The sequence below is a fragment of the Convolutriloba macropyga genome, chromosome 1 (assembly GCF_964194025.1).
Source record: "Convolutriloba macropyga chromosome 1, txConMacr16.3, whole genome shotgun sequence".
In the NCBI taxonomy this organism is placed as follows: Eukaryota; Metazoa; Xenacoelomorpha; order Acoela; family Convolutidae; genus Convolutriloba; species Convolutriloba macropyga.
The window spans coordinates 30,247,077-30,266,923 of NC_134468.1; the positions used below are offsets into that span (position 1 = coordinate 30,247,077).

Sequence of the window (19,847 nt, forward strand, 5' to 3'; positions counted from 1 at the left end):
GAAAGGTGAGTTCCTAGAACATCATGAATTATGTTTTTCTGATAAACTGATATTGTGATATAATTGGTTTTCAAAAAAATAGAAAATTCCAAAAGAATTCTACGAAGATATTGAAAAAGTGCGACAATCAGACGTTACAGACAAAAAAATTGGTCCCAGTAGTTGTCAGCAGATATTGTACTACCCAAATAACTTTTTTCGTTCTCATTACTTTGTCACTCATCTGCAGTTTTAAGCATTCTCGCCGAGATACAAGGTCGCTTCCATTCTACAATGGAGCCGAAAATCAAATTTGGGATAATTTTCTTTACAGACCAGGTTTTTATAGCCGTCTGAAAAATACATCGGCTGTTTGAATTTGGTTTCTATAATTTTGTAATAAAAAATTCTAGTTCTAAGTGAAAGTTCTATAGTACAAGAAAAAGGAGACCACCTGACACAAACAACTTCGGGGGTAAGTTCGATTTTCTATTTTTAGTTGAAGGTTGTATCGCTTGATTGAACTTTTTATATCAGAGCTAAACAGTAGAGAATTCACATTTCTAGCAATTTGCTCAATCTTCATTGGATCGCTGTTTTGAATTCGTGCAAACCAGTCCTATTGTATTTTTTTAATAAAAATTATGCAAACTTGAATCAGCATACATGTAACATTAGTTAAGGCCCAATTGCGCCTGCTGAAATTGTTATCGATCTATAAAAAATTTGGTAGGATTTAAATGATTTAAAATTCCAATTTCTGAAGGCCCGCAATCACAGTCAACACAAAATTTTTAATTATGGTAGATAATGTTAACTTTTTGATGATTTTTTAAACCTACAATTCATTACTTATCCGCTAGCTTGGATTGTTTGCCATTTCTCTCTAAACTTCTGAGTAATACTGAAATAATTTAGAATATAAGTTTTTCTGTAACACCGAGCAACAAAGAAATCGAATTTTAGCCAATGAGAACTGAGCTAAGATTTCATGCTATGTGACACATTTAGCCGCAGCGCAACTCCGTTTTTCTTTGTTTACCCAACGCAACAAAGGTAAACTATTACAAATATTGTGTTATTTATGTCTAAAAAGAAATATCGAAATTTGTTTGTGCCACTCCAGACGTTCAGAGGAAAAGTCAACAATCTTTTATCCCAATCGCCATCTTTCCCCAACATCATTCCAAAAGGTAAATAACTGTAGTTAATTGAAAGCAAATAAAACAAAATTAACAAACGGCACTCATTTGCTTTAGAGCCTACGGTTTTTCTCAAAAGCAACAACAATCGGATTACAGAAAACGAAAATTATGAAAATTTGGACATTGAGCTGTATAATTGTTTTATATCCAAATTATTAAGCAAATTATCTGATCAGATGGAAACAAAAGCCATTGTTTAGTATTGAATTTTGAATTGAGCGTTGAATTGAGGGTCGAGTTGAGTGTGCAGTTGAGCGGTGAGTTGAGTGTTGAGTTGAGAATTCATTTGATGGTTGAGTCGGTATTGAGTTGAGTTCAATTTTAAAATGAGTATTAAGTTGAAATTTTATTTGCAAGGAAAAAAAGTTGCAAGGAAAAGGGGTTTTATTTTTCAGCTTGGATTGTGGAATGGTGATCTCAAATTTTCTAACCAGAGTTGCGGAAAAAGAGAAAGATAGGATCGGAAACACAACGTTGGAGAGAGAGAGAGAGAGAGAGAGAGAGAGAGAGAGAGAGAAGTTGCTAACTTTGACAAAGCAATAATATTTTAAACTTAAAAAAATTCTTTAAGTTGACTTTGCTGAGTTATAGCTGATTGGGCATACGATATTTCCTATAATTAATTTCAATTATAATCGATTTTGTGTTCCAAAACGGCAAATATTATCTATTATAATTGCAACTTTTGTCATTTTAAGTTATTATTGTGATGTAAAAAAATGATTTTGGGTGCGGTGGAGTGTTGTACGCCAATTTTGAAAAAGTGATGGAGGAGAAAACTATGCAACGATGGATGTCGTGAATTCGCAATGTCAGCTGGGGAAAACTTTGAATTAGTTTTCTGCATGCATTAGTTGATTTCAAGGCAGCTGAAGCATTATGAACTATCAAAGAGCAAGAGCACCATTTTTGAGAATTTCGTTAGATTCAAACAGAAAAAAAATTGTCCGTTTTTGTCACTTTTACTTCGCCAAAACAGATCAAAGCCCTTACATTTTCCTCCGTTGTTTTGACTGGTGTTCATCGTTTTTAAAACATAAGAAGCGTCGGTTTTCGTCGGTTGTCGACAACAGACCAAATATTCAGTTCCTGACAAGTCCAACAAAAAAGCAATAATATTAACAAATAAGCAATAATCAAAAATTCTTAAATTACCGAAGAAAGCAACAAAAACCAACCAAACCTATAAATTATCCAAAGCAGACCAATTAATTTTTTTATCGAAATGACGGTTGGCTCTAAAAGGATGATACTTAGTCTGGAAACTGATTTTAGCCGTAAAGAGAAGTTTAGATTTAAATTCTTAATTTCCTCGTATTAAATAATTCAGCTTTTATATATATATATATATATATATATAATATATATATATATAAATATATATATATATAATGTGTATATATATGTATATATATAAATATATATATATATATATATATATATATATATACATTTATTTATTTATATATATATATATATATATATATATATATATACATATATATATATATATATATATATATATTTATATATTAAAATATGTATATATAGCGCTTAAACGTTCTGCATTATATATATATATATATATATATATATATATATTTATATATATAAATATATATATATATATATATATATATATATATAAAGCAGAACCTTTAAATGCTTTTCATCATAAGAAGCGCCGGTTTTCGTCGGTTACCTAATCTTCTGTTCCCGACAAGTCCAACAAAAAAGCAACGATAACAAAAAAAGAAATAATCAAAAATTCTATCTTAAATTACCGAAGAAAGCAACAAAAACCAATCAAACCTATAAATTGTCCAAAGTAAACCAAATAATTTTTTTACCGAAACGACGGTTGGCTCTAAGAGGATGATACTTAATCTGGAAACTGAATTTTAGCCGTAAAGAGACATTTAGATTTAATTTCTTAATTTCCTCCTTTTAAATAATTCAGCATTTGTTATATATATATATATATATATATATATATATATATATATATATAATGCAGAACGTTTAAACGCTTTTCATCATTTACGTACCATTGAAAGCTAAAAACTATCAACAATTTTTTTACCTAGGCTAAATTACACGCATATTCAAACAACAGAGATGAATAACACATAATACACAAACTTATTTAGTCATGAACAAACAATTAACAAGTAGAAACTATACCAGAACTCTAAACCTTTACACGAAGCAGTAGAGCTTCGCGTACTCACTTGTATAATTTACAAAAAATCTTTTCTATTTATCGTTGTCTTCAGCATATGAATCTGCTAAATAAGAGAGACATAGCCCGACCTTCGACATCAGAGATTTGGAGAAATTGAAATTTGACAATTAATTTTATATTTTTGCAAAATTCTAAAAGGTGATTTTTGGGATGAGATTTTAAAAGTTGATGAATCTTTTTGCAAGATGACTGCCACAGCAAAAAAAAAGCTGAATGCAAATTTTGATAGAGAAATCAATTTTTTCTGGGGTTTCGTCTTTTTCTGCACAGAAACATTCAATATTAACAATCTTGTAAACAATCTTCTGAGGCTTCCACTTGTCCCACTTTAATATAACTAATAATTTCCTAATATCAAATTAAAACATAATTTCATTTTAATGTGCTTTTCATTTTCGACTGAAACTTACAAGTTAACCATTCAACTTGCAAGTTCTTATACCAAGAACTATAGATAAGAAAGGTTGGTGTCTCAAGTTTTGCAAGAGGCGCCTTGTCAAGGTAAATCAAGTTTCGATGCAGTGGGAAACCATTTTTTGTGATGAAAGCTAAAGGCTTCAAAAAGCAGTCATTTTACCTAAACTGTATCAAAAATTGTATCATTAGCAGATTTAAGTGTTAGAACAAGACTCTCATTTCGCAATTACTCAAAAATTTGAGCTTGAGCTATGTTACGATTGTCGAAACTTATCTTCTGGCTTCGGTTACTCTTACTGGTCATCAGCTACATATTGTTATCTTGGCTTCTTCATTGCATCAAAGCTACGCCAAAACCAGTAGGGAAAATAAGGCAAGAAAACAACTATTTGAAAACCCACATACATAAAGGGGAAATTTATATTGAATTTTAAACAAACAGACCGAGAGAACAATTTTTAGAATTATGTTGGTTGCTTGTGTTGCATTCAACGTCGCTCGGAAATTTCCTGGTCATTATTTTTTGATGATTTTCTGTAAAAAAATTGTCAATTTGTGAGCTCAGTGAGAAATTATACTAATTTTATTAAATTCGTTTGATGTACGTTTTAAGGGTTTCTTGAAAACAGGTTGTTTCAAATTTTGTTTGAGCCTTGCGCATCCAACTTGTTTTGAGTCAACTAATTTTTTCAATGTTAATACAATTCAAAGAATTTGAATTTTACCGGCGCTCTGTCTTTTTATGATTCGAAGAGGAGTAATGATAGAACGTCTTTTTATCGCAGAGCAGAAGGAAAAGGTTTCTTATCAAGCTGCAAATTGGGTATGGAAAAACTCACTTGAAGACCAAAAAAATTGGTATCATGCTGCCTTTTCTAACCTGTTTTTCTTTTCAAATTCATTTTTTCTTTTAAAGGTTGTTATACTCATGCACAGTGAGTATATCCAATTGAGTTGCGAATGGCACTTTATTTACTGAGATGGGAGATCGCGTCGCAAATGGCAATCTATTTGATTGAGTTTATTATCAAATTTCTAGACTAGTCAATCGCTGTGCGAATGGCTACTTTCATAGTACTGAGGTTAAATGAGCGGCGTTTTGCAAGAATTGAATTAGACTGAATTCTAGCGTTGCAAATTGGAGATTGAAAATATGAAAGTTACAATTTTAAGAAAGAAAGTTTGTTCAAGTTTTAATCACGATTAACGAAAGCAACTCTAAGATTTGTTTATATCATGAACAAGTTAATTTCCTGCACAGACAGGATGAATGTACAATACTGCTAAAAATGGGAGGAAGTTGACAATAACTGACCTGAAATGGCATTTGCCCTTCAAATGGAACTTACAACAAATAATTGAACTAAATACGGATATGGATATATGAAGAGTATCCATTGCCGTATGACATTTCCCCCACTTTGAGAGAAAATAAACTTACTAATTAAAATCAGAAAATTAATAAATATTCACCGGTTACTAAGTAATAAAAAATTAAATAATAGATAAAATATAAAAGTTTTATGAAGATTTTGTTTTATTAAAGTTCATTCACTATCACTATTCTCTGCGTTTTCAGCTTGGAGAACTGTAATCTCCCTTGGCTGATTTTGGGTATCTTCAACCCATTCAGTTGAATTTCTTGCGTCTCCAATGTCCTGATGTGCATTGTCGGAATAGCCTTGTGTGTTTCTGACCTTTTCAATAATGGTTTGCGATTTCGGTGTCTTCTTCTTTAAAGTTCGCTTGCTTTTTAGAACTGAAGAAGTAACTGAATCTGATGTGTCACTAATCGTTATCTGCCGCCTTGTAGTTTTTCGCAAAATGGGTGTCGGTGTTGGCTGTACTGATGAGGGCAATTGCGTCGCAGATGGTCCTGCTGTATTGGACGTGGTCAATTGTGGTGCGATTGGACTATATCGAAGGATCTGTGTTAAATCGGGTCGACTGAGAAATGCCTCGTCGTGTTTTGGATTTCTCTTTGGAATTCTCATTTTTAACGATCTGGCTCTATTGCTAGCTGAAGAAATGCATGACATGCCCGAGGAAACTACACTCACATCATCCGATTGTCTTCGATTGCGTTTTATCTTTTTGTCGCCTGTGTTTTTCCGAATAAGATCACGCTTGTGTTTGTAGAATTTGTGCTCGATGGTCTTCTCGTTGATCTTTTTCGGTCTTCTCTCGATGTATTGTGCAAGGTCCGTATCTCTTTCTGCCCGAGTTCCGAATTTAGCAATATCCGAATTTCTGACCCGCACTTCTTGCTTGTGTGGTTCTTTGATCACGCTTGTCGTGGGGCTTACTTTGCACACAGTGCTTCCTGGTGCTATTACTTCATAAAGCCCATCCAGATTTTTCTTCTGTCGTTGATTTTCGTGCAATTTGCGGGCCAACTTTACCTGCACACTGCGTTCCGAGCAGGGAATTGGTCGACTAACGCCTTCTGAATTGAGAAAACGTTCTTCTTCATCTTTTCGTTTCTCTTGCTCAGCTCTTGCAAGAGCACTCGCGGCGCACATGACACGTTTGATCTCCGTGTCCGAACATAGGGCTGTATCTGCCCACTGCTCCTCTGAGAGGTAAGAGCGACCCGGAATTGTATCTTCATCTAAATAATAATTAAGTATTGCATTATAATTGAGATTTTTACTATTAGTTTTAGTTGTGATGTTTGATATAGGTGTGTTGCATTTCCTACCAAAGTGTGCCTCAAATGGTGTGGTATTTATTGTTTTTTGTTTTGATATTCTTAATCGTTGTATTTTTGCTTTAAGTGAATTTTCTAAATTAAATTTTTTATTTAATTGTGATTTCATGCAAGATAATTGTCGTTTAATTGTTTGAATAATAGGTTCTACATGTCCAATTGCTCTATGATCATTTGCTGGTGCATATATAGGTGTAATATTATTTTCTGTACAGAATGTTTCAAACTTTTTTCCTGTAAAACATCTAGCTGGATCTAATCTAATAGTTCTAGGTACTCCGTGATGATATATATAATTATTTAAGAATTTGATTACGTTTTGGCCTGATGTATTATTTACTATTTCTACTGTGGGGTATTTGGAATATCTATCTATACTTATAATAAAGTATTGTTCTATGCCTTTCTCATTTAAAATTGGTCCACCAAAATCTATTTGTATTTCGTCGTTTGGTTCACTACATTTAGGTAGAGGTGTCCATTTGCGGTGCGGAATCACTGATTTAAGGTTCTTACCAATTTCCGTGCAGGCTTTGCACTCACTGGTTTTTACAAGTATGTCTCTATGGATGTAAGGCCACCAGATATTTTGAGCGAGTGAGAGCATGACGAAATTTCCTGGGTGTGTAGAGTGGATGTCTTCCAGTGTCGTTGGTGGTGGTATTGTTAAGATTGCTGAAGTTTTACTTTCTAAAGGTGATATTTCAGTCTGTTTGAATTTGTAACCTAGCCATTCTATTTCTGTTTTCGAAGACATTTCTGTAGACATTTCTGAAGATTAATTCTTAAGTTGTCGTCATCTAGTTTTTTATGACAGTTGAAAAAATATGCTAAATGGTCTGCTTCAGTGCCGGTACTAACGATTATGATATCGTCCAAAAAACAATATGTGTTTTGCAAGCCTATGAGTGTGTAATCCATAGCTTTTTGGAATTCTGCCGGCATATCTGTAAGACCATAAAAACCAGTTTTGAATCTATATGTACCGGTAGATTCTCCACATATGATATTAAAATTACAGTGTTTTGCTGTGTCTTGATGCAATTTTAGTTGGCAATATGCATACTTTAAATCTAATGTGGTGAAATATGCTTGTTGACCGTTTTGTGTATCTGTAAGGTGTTGTGATATGGTGTCAATTAACATTTCGATGTTAGCCATTTGATATTTATTTTTGTGTATTTCTTTATTTAATACTTTGAAATCTAATGCTAGTTTTATCGATTGGTCTTTTTTCACTGTGATTACAATCGGAGAGATAAAATATTCGTCAGAGCAACTAGATAGTTTTTCGATATGACCTTCAGTTTGTAATCTTTCTAATTCTTCTGACACTCTAGGTTGGAGATTAATCGGAACACGTCAACCTTTTTGATGCTTTGCTGTAAACTTTTGAGGAAACTTTGATTTCGCTACATGTGTTTTGGATAAGCCAATTCTTGATACTAGATGTGGAAATTGCGTCGCGATTGTCTCTTTAATTTTACATACAGAATTATTGATGTTATAAACACATTTACCAGTTTCTGGTTGCTAGTGAACAACTGCAAGCCCCAAGGTAGCGAACAGGTCCCTTCCAATTATGTTTTTGTGCCCATCGTCTACCACAGTCAACATTGCTGATGTGTCTTTCCATTGATTGTAGATTACTGTGATTTTCAAATGCCCAAGGACTTTGATAGGTTCGTTTGAAAAAGTCTTCAAGTTCCTTTTTTCTGTTGCATTTGTCCATTTGGCTGATTTTGTCGATCGGTTGATTTTGTTCGCTAAACTTCTTGTTATGATACTGACTGCACTTCCAGAATCAATCATTGCAGAGGTTTTTATTTCCCCCAGTTGTATTTCAACGTTTAGTGGTTCCAATTGGTGCACCGAATCAGAGGAGATCGCTGCCACATAGTCATCTGAATCACTGTCATAGTTTGAATCATACACCTGTTCGTACAATTGTTGATAGCTTGTTATATAATTGACTGGTTCTTCATCATCACTCTTTTCCCGGGATTCGTCAATTTGGTTGACATTCGTGTTTTGAGTTTTATGTATTGGATTCTGCGACTTTTTCGGTTTGCGGCATTTTCGGGCGAAATGACCCACAATACCACAATTATTGCATTTCTTGCCATTCGCGGGGCAAATCTGCTTATGGGTGTGACTCCAGCGGAGACCACATTTCGTACAAACACTTGTATATTGGTAATTTTGAGGAACAGTTGGGTAGCGTGTAAAGTCTCGTTTAGCCCGAGGTGCATTCGCGTTGCGATTGCGGACTTGGTTACTATTAATGAAATTTACAGATGAAGTACCTGACATCAAGTTTTGGTTTACTTTCTGTTGATTCTGCGCTCCCATCTCCATTTGTATAGCGATCTCCAATGCTTTTGGTGGTTCTACTGTTTCTTTCAACAATTCCTTCTGTGTCTCGTGATCAAGCATATTCAATATGAATGCATCACGGATCAATGTAGTTTCTTCACTACCCAGATTGTAATTCTCCGCCAATTCTATGAGACGACCATAGAAACTTTCCACTGACTCTCCTTTTTGCTGCTTACAAGAGTAGAAAACGAAGCGATCGTAAGTTATATTACGAACCTTTGTGAATGAGTCCTCCATTGCCTGCCACAAATCTATGGAGGGTTGTTTCTCTATCTGAAAATGGGGGTATTTACTCTTGAAAATTCATCGTCCCTCTGTTCCAATGCTCAAATAGAGCAACGATATTGTTTTCTGCTCACAAATTCCCCACGGTTTGTCTCCTCACAGAATCCCAATTTCTTCAACTTATTTACAACGGTTATACCAATTTACTTTCAATTGCTGATGTCGAAATTTTCGATCTCTTTCCGTCGCTTGTGTGTGGTTTTCTACCGGTTCTTCATAGACGGGTTCAGGTGGGTAAGTCACTGTTGCTGGAGGATCGTCTAACAGGGTGTCTAACTGTATCCCTTCCTTAGCAAGTAGAGCCAGTTTCCATTGCTGTGTCCATTTGTTCCACGTCAGGGGGGTGTTGCCGTCAGTTTCTCCCAAAATGCTTCTATGTGGAGTGGTGTCTTCTTGGAGACCGCTGCTGGCTGCGCCATGTTATACTCATGCACAGTGGGTATATCCAATTGAGTTGCGAATGGCACTTTATTTACTGAGATGGGAGATCGCGTCGCAAATGGCAATCTATTTGATTGATTTTATTATCAAATTTCTAGACTAGTCGATCGCGGTGCGTATGGCTACTTTCACAGTACTGAGGTTAAATGAGCGGCGTTATGCAAGAATTGAATTAGACTGAATTCTAGCGTTGCAAATTGGAGATTGAAAATATGAAAGTTACAATTTTAAGAAAAAAAGTTTGTTCAAGTTTTAATCACGATTAACGGAAGCAACTCTAAGATTTGTTTATATCATGAACAAGTTAATTTCCTGCACAGACAGGATGAATGTACAATACTGCTAAAAATGGGAGGAAGTTGACAATAACTGACCTGAAATGGCATTTGCCCTTCAAATGGAACTTACAACAAATAATTGAACTAAATACGGATATGGATATATGAAGAGTATCCATTGCCGTATGACATTTCCGCCACTTTGAGAGAAAATAAACTTACTAATTAAAATCAGAAAATTAATAAATATTCACCGGTTACTAAGTAATAAAATATTAAATAATAGATGAAATATAAAAGTTTTATGAAGATTTTGTTTTATTCAAGTTCATTCACTATCACTATTCTCTGCGTTTTCAGCTTGGAGAACTGTAATCTCCCTTGGCTGATTTTGGGTATCTTCAACCCATTCAGTTGAATTTCTTGCGTCTCCAATGACTTGATGTGCATTGTCGGAATAGCCTTGTGTGTTTATGACCTTTTCAATAATGGTTTGCGATTTCGGTGTCTTCTTCTTTAAAGTTCGCTTGCTTTTTCGAACTGAAGAAGTAACTGAATCTGATGTGTCACTAATCGTTATCTGCCGCCTTGTAGTTTTTCGCAAAATGGGTGTCGGTGTTGGCTGTACTGATGAGGGCAATTGCGTCGCAGATGGTCCTGATGTATTGGACGAGGTCAATTGTGGTGCGATTGGACTATATCGAAGGATCTGTGTTAAATCGGGTCGACTGAGAAATGCCTCGTCGTGTTTTGGATTTCTCTTTGGAATTCTCATTTTTAGCGATCTGGCTCTATTGCTAGCTGAAGAAATGCATGACCTGCCCGAGGAAACTACACTCACATCATCCGATTGTCTTCGATTGCGTTTTATCTTTTTGTCGCCTGTGTTTTTCCGAATAAGATCACGCTTGTGTTTGTAGATTTTGTGCTCGATGGTCTTCTCGTTGATCTTTTTCGGTCTTCTCTCGATGTATTGTGCAAGGTCCGTATCTCTTTCTGCCCGAGTTCCGAATTTAGCAATATCCGAATTTCTGACCCGCACTTCTTGCTTGTGTGGTTCTTTGATCACGCTTGTAGTGGGGCTTACTTTGCACACAGTGCTTCCTGGTGCTAGTACTTCAAAAAGCCCACCCAGATTTTTCTTCTGTCGTTGATTTTCGTGCAATTTGCGAGCCAACTTTACCTGCACACTGCGTTCCGAGCAGGGAATTGGTCGACTAACGCCTTCTGAATTGAGAAAACGTTCTTCTCCATCTTTTCGTTTCTCTTGCTCAGCTCTTGCAAGAGCACTCGCGGCGCACATGACACGTTCGATCTCCGTGTCCGAACATAGGGCTGTATCTGCCCACTGCTCCTCTGAGAGGTAAGATCGACCCGGAATTGTATCTTCATCTAAATAATAATTGAGTATTGCATTATAATTGAGATTTTTACTATTAGTTTTAGTTGTGATGTTTGATATAGGTGTGTTGCATTTCCTACCAAAGTGTGCCTCAATTGGTGTGGTTTTTATTGTTTTTTGTTTTGATATTCTTAATCGTTGTATTATTGCTTTAAGTGAATTTTCTAAATTAAATTTTTTATTTAATTGTGATTTCATGCAAGATAATTATCGTTTAATTGTTTGAATAATAGGTTCTACATGTCCAATTGCTCTATGATCTTTTGCTGGTGCATATATAGGTGTAATATTATTTTCTGTACAGAATGTTTCAAACTTTTTTCCTGTAAAACATCTAGCTGGATCTAATTTAACAGTTCTAGGTACTCCGTGATGATATATATAATTATTTAAGAATTTGATTACGTTTTGGCCTGATGTATTATTTACTATTTCTACTGTGAGGTATTTGGAATATCTATCTATACTTATAATAAAGTATTGTTCTATGCCTTTCTCATTTAAAATTGGTCCACCAAAATCTATTTGTATTTCGTCGTTTGGTTCACTACATTTAGGTAGAGGTGTCCATTTGCGGTGCGGAATCACTGATTTAAGGTTCTTACCAATTTCCGTGCAGGCTTTGCACTCACTGGTTACAAGTATGTCTCTATGGATGTAAGGCCACCAGATATTTTGAGCGAGTGAGAGCATGACGAAACTTCCTGGGTGTGTAGAGTGGATGTCTTCCAGTGTCGTTGGTGGTGGTATTGTTAAGATTGCTGCAGTTTTACTTTCTAAAGGTGATATTTCAGTCTGTTTGAATTTGTAACCTAGCCATTCTATTTCTGTTTTCGCGAAGTGACATTTCTGAAGATTAATTCTTAAGTTGTCGTCATCTAGTTTTTTAAGACATTTGAAAAAATATGCTAAATGGTCTGCTTCAGTGCCGGTACTAACGATTATGATATCGTCCAAAAAACAATATGAGTTTTGCAAGCCTATGAGTGTGTAATCCATAGCTTTTTGGAATTCTGCCGGCATATCTGTAAGACCATAAAAACCAGTTTTGAATCTATATGTACCGGTAGATTGGCCACATATGATATTAAAATTACAGTGTTTTGCTGTGTCTTGATGCAATTTTAGTTGGCAATATGCATACTTTAAATCTATTGTGGTGAAATATGCTTGTTGACCGTTTTGTGTATCTGTAAGGTGTTGTGATATGGTGTCAATTAACATTTCGATGTTAGCCATTTGATATTTATTTTTGTGTATTTCTTTATTTAATACTTTGAAATCTAATGCTAGTTTTATCGATTGGTCTTTTTTCACTGTGATTACAATCGGAGAGATAAAATATTCGTCAGAGCAACTAGATAGTTTTTCGATATGACCTTCAGTTTGTAATCTTTCTAATTCTTCTGACACTCTAGGTTGGAGATTAATCGGAACACGTCAACCTTTTTGATGCTTTGCTGTAAACTTTTGAGGAAACTTTGATTTCGCTACATGTGTTTTGGATAAGCCAATTCTTGATACTAGATGTGGAAATTGCGTCGCGATTGTCTCTTTAATTTTACATACAGAATTATTGATGTTATAAACACATTTACCAGTTTCTGGTTGCTAGTGAACAACTGCAAGCCCCAAGGTAGCGAACAGGTCCCTTCCAATTATGTTTTTGTGCCCATCGTCTACCACAGTCAACATTGCTGATGTGTCTTTCCATTGATTGTAGATTACTGTGATTTTCAAATGCCCAAGGACTTTGATAGGTTCGTTTGAAAAAGTCTTCAAGTTCCTTTTTTCTGTTGCATTTGTCCATTTGGCTGATTTTGTCGATCGGTTGATTTTGTTCGCTAAACTTCTTGTTATGATACTGACTGCACTTCCAGAATCAATCATTGCAGAGGTTTTTATTTCCCCCAGTTGTATTTCAACGTTTAGTGGTTCCAATTGGTGCACCGAATCAGAGGAGATCGCTGCCACATAGTCATCTGAATCACTGTCATAGTTTGAATCATACACCTGTTCGTACAATTGTTGATAGCTTGTTATATAATTGACTGGTTCTTCATCATCACTCTTTTCCCGGGATTCGTCAATTTGGTTGACATTCGTGTTTTGAGTTTTATGTATTGGATTCTGCGACTTTTTCGGTTTGCGGCATTTTCGGGCGAAATGACCCACAATACCACAATTATTGCATTTCTTGCCATTCGCGGGGCAAATCTGCTTATGGGTGTGACTCCAGCGGAGACCACATTTCGTACAAACACTTCTATATTGGTAATTTTGAGGAACAGTTGGGTAGCGTGTAAAGTCTCGTTTAGCCCGAGGTGCATTCGCGTTGCGATTGCGGACTTGGTTACTATTAATGAAATTTACAGATGAAGTACCTGACATCAAGTTTTGGTTTACTTTCTGTTGATTCTGCGCTCCCATCTCCATTTGTATAGCGATCTCCAATGCTTTTGGTGGTTCTACTGTTTCTTTCAACAATTCCTTCTGTGTCTCGTGATCAAGCATATTCAATATGAATGCATCACGGATCAATGTAGTTTCTTCACTACCCAGATTGTAATTCTCCGCCAATTCTATGAGACGACCATAGAAACTTTCCACTGACTCTCCTTTTTGCTGCTTACAAGAGTAGAAAACGAAGCGATCGTAAGTTATATTACGAACCTTTGTGAATGAGTCCTCCATTGCCTGCCACAAATCTATGGAGGGTTGTTTCTCTATCTGAAAATGGGGGTATTTACTCTTGAAAATTCGTCGTCCCTCTGTTCCAATGCTCAAATAGAGCAACGATATTATTTTCTGCTCACAAATTCCCCACGGTTTGTCTCCTCACAGAATCCCAATTTCTTCAACTTTTTTACAACGGTTATACCAATTTACTTTCAATTGCTGATTTCGAACTTTTCGATCTCTTTCCGTCGCTTGTGTGTGGTTTTCTACCGGTTCTTCATAGACGGGTTCAGGTGGGTAAGTCACTGTTGCTGGAGGATCGTCTAACAGGGTGTCTAACTGTATCCCTTCCTTAGCAAGTAGAGCCAGTTTCCATTGCTGTGTCCATTTGTTCCACGTCAGGGGGGTGTTGCCGTCAGTTTCTCCCAAAATGCTTCTATGTGGAGTGGTGTCTTCTTGGAGTCCGCTGCTGGCTGCGCCATGTTATACTCACGCACAGTGAGTATATCAAATTGAGTTGCGAATGGCACTTTATTTACTGAGATGGGAGATCACGTCGCAAATGGCAATCTATTTGATTGAGTTTATTATCAAATTTCTAGACTAGTCAATCGCGGTGCGAATGGCTACTTTCACAGTACTGAGGTTAAATGAGCGGCGTTATGCAAGAATTGAATTAGACTGAATTCTAGCGTTGCAAATTGCAGATTGAAAATATGAAAGTTACAATTTTAAGAAAGAAAGTTTGTTCAAGTTTTAATCACGATTAACGGAAGCAACTCTAAGATTTGTTTATATCATGAACAAGTTAATTTCCTGCACAGAGAGGATGAATGTACAATACTGCTAAAAATGGGAGGAAGTTGACAATAACTGACCTGAAATGGCATTCGCCCTTCAAATGGAACTTACAACAAATAATTGAACTAAATACGGATATGGATATATGAAGAGTATCCATTGCCGTATGACAAAAAGTGCTTGAATCATTCGGCGAAACTGGTAATAGTACCTATGAGAGCATTTTACCAATGTGAAGCAAAAATATACATTTTTGACTCAAGTTTCAATTATTTCTACATTTTTGCCACATTGAACGTTTTCTAGCTGTTTTGTGTCCTTTTGCAATATTTTTGAAAGAGATTTTGTGGGATTTTGTGCTAGAAAATAGCGGTACAAGCTGTTTTTGATTTCTTCCGATATGATTGAATTTAATTTTGAATTGTTTTGTTTTGTTTGCTTCTCCCTCAAAGTTTACTGGCGCAATTTTTAGCGGGGGACCTCTTATATAGAAGTTGCTACTGAAAGGGAATGGGATTAAATGACTAAACTATATGATAAAAAATCTACATTTTGTCAGGTTTTCGTTGCCCATATTATCTTAATATGTTCTCCAGGTATTGGGTGACTGACACTTCGAGTTAAAAAAGAGAAAGTTTTCATCGAATGCCAATTGGGAAGAAGCATCTCAGCCTTTTGTATAACCTTTTGTGTGCGCATTTTGCTGGTTCAACATTTTTTTCGCATTGTCCTTTTTTTCCTTTTCCACGGTTTTGTTTCTGTGTGAACCGTTATCGTTGGATTTTCTATCATTTGCTAGTCATTTGTTAATGAAAATTCACTATATTTTATGGCCAATTGCCAATAGTTGGTTGTGTTGTTGTTGTCTTGGAATCGCAACTTGAATTTAAATTTCATCAGATGTGTCATCGGTTGTTGTTTTCAGGGTTTTCTCAGGATAATTTTTTTTTCATATTGATTAGAATAATTTTTTTTTTAATCTTCAAAAATGTAAATTTAAAGTTATAACCACAACAAGAACGTTTGGTTAAATATTTACATTTTCAAAATCGCCTCGTAAATATATGAATAGTTTGGTCTTTATACTTCAGTAGAAAAATTTCCTAAAGCCTCTTACTTGTCTATCTATTGGAACACGTTCATGCAGTTTGACCATTTCGCTGCTTAGTTTTTCCTTAAATTTGTTTTTAGTTTTCTCTTTTCGGATTTCAATTGGCAAATTATTCCATTTCCTAGAAAAATTTCTGATCAGTGACCTGTCACTCCATTTGGATTGGCACTTATTCTTTGGAAAAAACTGGACAGTTCTGCAGTTTTTGGTCAATTCGTACTTTTCAAGAATCCCGAAAGAGGAGTTTTTGGTTTCTCGACTACTCTGTTTATATTGTGAGAGGAGGTCAAAAAATTTAAGAAGACAAACTTTTTTTATGAAAAGCTCTGCTGGTAAAATTTTGTCTTTCAGTAATAGATCTCTTGCACTGTCAAACTTTTTGCGCAGGTGGCAAACCTTTATTCCCCAATTTATTTGTTTATTAACTCTTTGAAGTGACATAACCGACAACGATTGAAAAAAAATTGCACTGAAATTGAGATGGGACAAAACAAGTGATTTAAAAAGAACGATTCTTGCTTTTAGCGGTAGAAAATGTCTTACTAAGTAAATTGACCTAATAGCATTTGCCATTTTTGTTAATGTTTTGTTCAGCTGAATGTCAAAATTTAGATTGTTATCAATCATTATACCTAAATAACGACAACTTGTTTTTGGCTCTATGAAAATTCCATTATAATGAAATTGTTCAATTTTTGATTCACCATTTTTTGAAAAAACCACAATTTCTGTTTTATCTCTGTTTAAAGCATATTTTGCCTCATATAACTGTCAGTACTTTCAAATACACTGTTAATTTCGCATAAGAGATTTTCATCGGATTTGGAATGACAAATAATGCATGTGTCATCTGCAAACTGTAAAACGTCCTCTCTTTTTTTCATTTTTTCAGGGAAGTCGTTGATATATATTAAAAAAATTAAAGGTCCGAGAACTGTTCCTTGAGGTACTCCGTGATTTATTGTCACCCAGTTCGAATAATCTATGCCGTTCTTTACGCATTGTTTTCTGTTAGACAAAAACGATTCTAGCATTGCAATTGATTCCGTACTAAATCCATATTTAGTAATTTTTTCGAGAAAAATTTTGTGAGATATTGAGTTAAAAGCTTTGGCTAAATCCAAGAATATACTAACAACGGTTTCGTTTTCTCCTAACAAACTAATTCAACAGAAGGTTCATCAAATTATAGAGGGCAGGCAATTTTCAACTTCAAGTTGCTTCCGGAATTCTTTCAATTTTATTGAAATTCTTTTCTTATATTTTGATTAATTTCGAAACAAAATTAGAATAGCGGTTTTGGTCACGCCAAAGCGAGAGATGAAGCGAAAACTCGAGCTCTTAAGTGGCACAAAATTTTTTCACTCTAATTTTCAACTTTTGTACAAAAATGATTTTTGAACAAAATAGTGGATTCTCGATTGTGATTATTTGATCACGTATGGCAATTTAGTTTTAATGTTCACTGTTGTTTTTGAATTTTCTTATCAGACTTTTAAAAACGGTTTTCCGAGCCCATTGTTTCTCATTTCTAGGCTCAGTTCTTCTTTCATTCAATATACGTTTTTTGAAGAGTAGGTCAGCACTTATCCTGCTTTGATGTTATAGTCATTCCAAGTAGATTTACGTGTCAAGAAAAAAATTAAGATCTCGACATCAATGTAACCACTTTGTCAGACATTTGTCATTTCCAGAAAGATCATAAAAAATGTTGCCCTGGTGTTTACAAGCAGAAAGAGTTAAACAAAAAAACTACGTATCGAGTATGCAAAACTGGATCTATTCTGTTTTACCCCCCAGTGTTTTTTTACGCCCCCAGTTACAAATTATATGTTGTTATATAGCAGGTTACTATGCATGAAAATAGCATTTGCTCCTGGGGGGCGTAGAAAATATGAGCTCACTAAGGTGGGGAGGCCGAAACAGAATTGATCCGCAAAACTTTTGTGACGAAAAGCTGCTTTGCATATCAGTTCTATAAAACGCTAAAAATCAATCTTCTATTCTTTAGCGAATTTGACAACGATTTTTAATCAAATGGAATATAAAAAAACAGTCAATTCAATATTGTTTTGCCGGATGAAGTTGTTGAAATTTAAAGTTCAAAAGAAAAAATAATTCAAAATTATAACTTAGCCTGAGATAGCACACGCAATCAATTGTAAAACAAATCGCCCTGATCCGTTTTCAAGTAATATGGGCAAACAAATAAGCAACTGGACATGATTATATTGATCAATTAAGAGCTCTATAAACTAATTTTACCGTCTTAACATTTTTTTATTCAAATTACTGATCAAGTCTCTAGAAAAGGCATAAACGTACAACTCAATTTTTTGAAAAATAGTCTTTTTTGCAAAAAACCAGTTTCACTCTATGTCGATCTCTATCCAAGCAATTGAGGTTTTCTATCCAATTAGTTTTCTATCCAAGCAATTGAGGTTCTACAGACCAATGAAACAAAAGTTCCATTGTCTGACCATTCCATTTTCAATCAATTTTGGATAAAAGGAGAAATTATTTTTAAAATCAACCGAACTTCAGTCGATAATAACGGAGCAGTTAAAAGGATAACATTTTGGTTAATATGCCAACATTCAGTTTGTGCGTTATTGCCGGAAAATTTTCAAAATTTGAGAACACTGGTAAAAAGTCAAGTGCGTTCTCAAGTGCTGTTATTTTCCAAAACCAAAGACGAATAAAAATTCTATTTGACTAAACAAATTTCTGTTTTAAATGCATATATCGAATAGACTCTTATAGAGCTTCCGTTACGTGGGCCTACCACTAAAATAAGATCAACTGCATAGAACAGGCAGTCTTGTAAATTTACGTCTGTAAATTAAAAAAACTCATTTTCTGTTCTTTCATCAAGTAAATGTTTTTTTCCTTTATTTATACTTTTGAGTTTTCCTTAAAAACAATTGAGCACTTTTAATATTCATAAAGCTCCCCATAAGATGGGAGGCAGAGTTACAAGTTATTTCTTCGAGCTTGCACCGATTATGACATGAAAATAGTGATTTCTGCTTTTCTAAGCAGTATTTCTGCTTGGAGGTTTTATCTTCATCTTCAAATCTTACAACAAAAAGTTGTGAGTGCCTCAAACTGTCTGCTGATTGAAGTAACTTGTCAACTCAGAGCCGAAGGAGAACTTAAATCAGAAAGTCAGTTGTAGTATAAAGTTTAATTGGCGGAAAATAGATATTAAAAGCAGCTTTTTCCTTCTCCTTCTCACAAAATTTACTTGCTCTTGTCTCAAGTATCCATTTTGAATCAATTCTAAAAATTGTCAACAAAATCAAGCTTTGATGGAACTATTGGATGCGGGTTTCAGGTTTAGCTCAATTGCCCACACAAAAAAGCAAAAGAAAATTTATTTAATAAATTTTCTCGTGTGCCTCGTCGGTTAAATAGTCTACATCCCACAAACCCTTTTTTGATATCAAAATCGTTTGTTCAAGAATCCAGGTAACCAGGAAGATGTTAAAATTTGTATTTCATTCTTGTCTTTTCTTTTCATTGTTTTCTTGTGCAAGCGGAGTATCTTTTCTCATTTGGAATTTTTTGGCTAAATAAAAGAGTAGAAAACGAAATCAAAGTTTGTATTTCTAAAAATAACAAACAGTGATTAAAAGGAAGTACATTTTTTTTACTTTTCTTTTCATAAGAATTTAGAGTATTATGTTTAATTTGTTTTAGTTCGAGCTTTAATAATTTTTATTTTGGTTTTGCTTGCACAAAACTGTATTGGTTATAACAACAAAAGAATTAATTCTTTAAAACAGAACAAGTGGAAAAATAAAAATGTTAATTTTTTGGTTTTGTCTTTTGGTTAATTGTTTTTTTATAAGGTTACAAAATTTTTTGTTGCGTTTTTGAGCAAACTTGTGTAAATCTTAAAATCTCTACCTT

General features: G+C 34.7%; 1 protein-coding gene across 5 annotated transcripts in view; it reads left to right on the forward strand.

The window, feature by feature from the left end:
* Positions 1-3,364: 3,364 nt before the first annotated feature.
* The window catches only part of LOC142348175 (4-galactosyl-N-acetylglucosaminide 3-alpha-L-fucosyltransferase 9-like), a 29,627-nt gene continuing 13,144 nt past the window's right edge, over positions 3,365-19,847 (forward strand). For 2 of the 5 annotated variants that reach the window (XM_075399449.1, XM_075399416.1), the window contains exons 1-2: positions 3,379-3,449; positions 4,052-4,219. In XM_075399449.1, coding sequence (XP_075255564.1) covers positions 4,098-4,219 — 122 coding nt within the window. In that variant the 5' untranslated portion in view covers positions 3,379-3,449; positions 4,052-4,097. Of the gene's footprint in view, positions 3,450-4,038; positions 4,220-19,847 lie in introns of all 5 variants that reach the window. The other 3 variants (XM_075399432.1, XM_075399440.1, XM_075399424.1) reach the window with 3 other exon arrangements.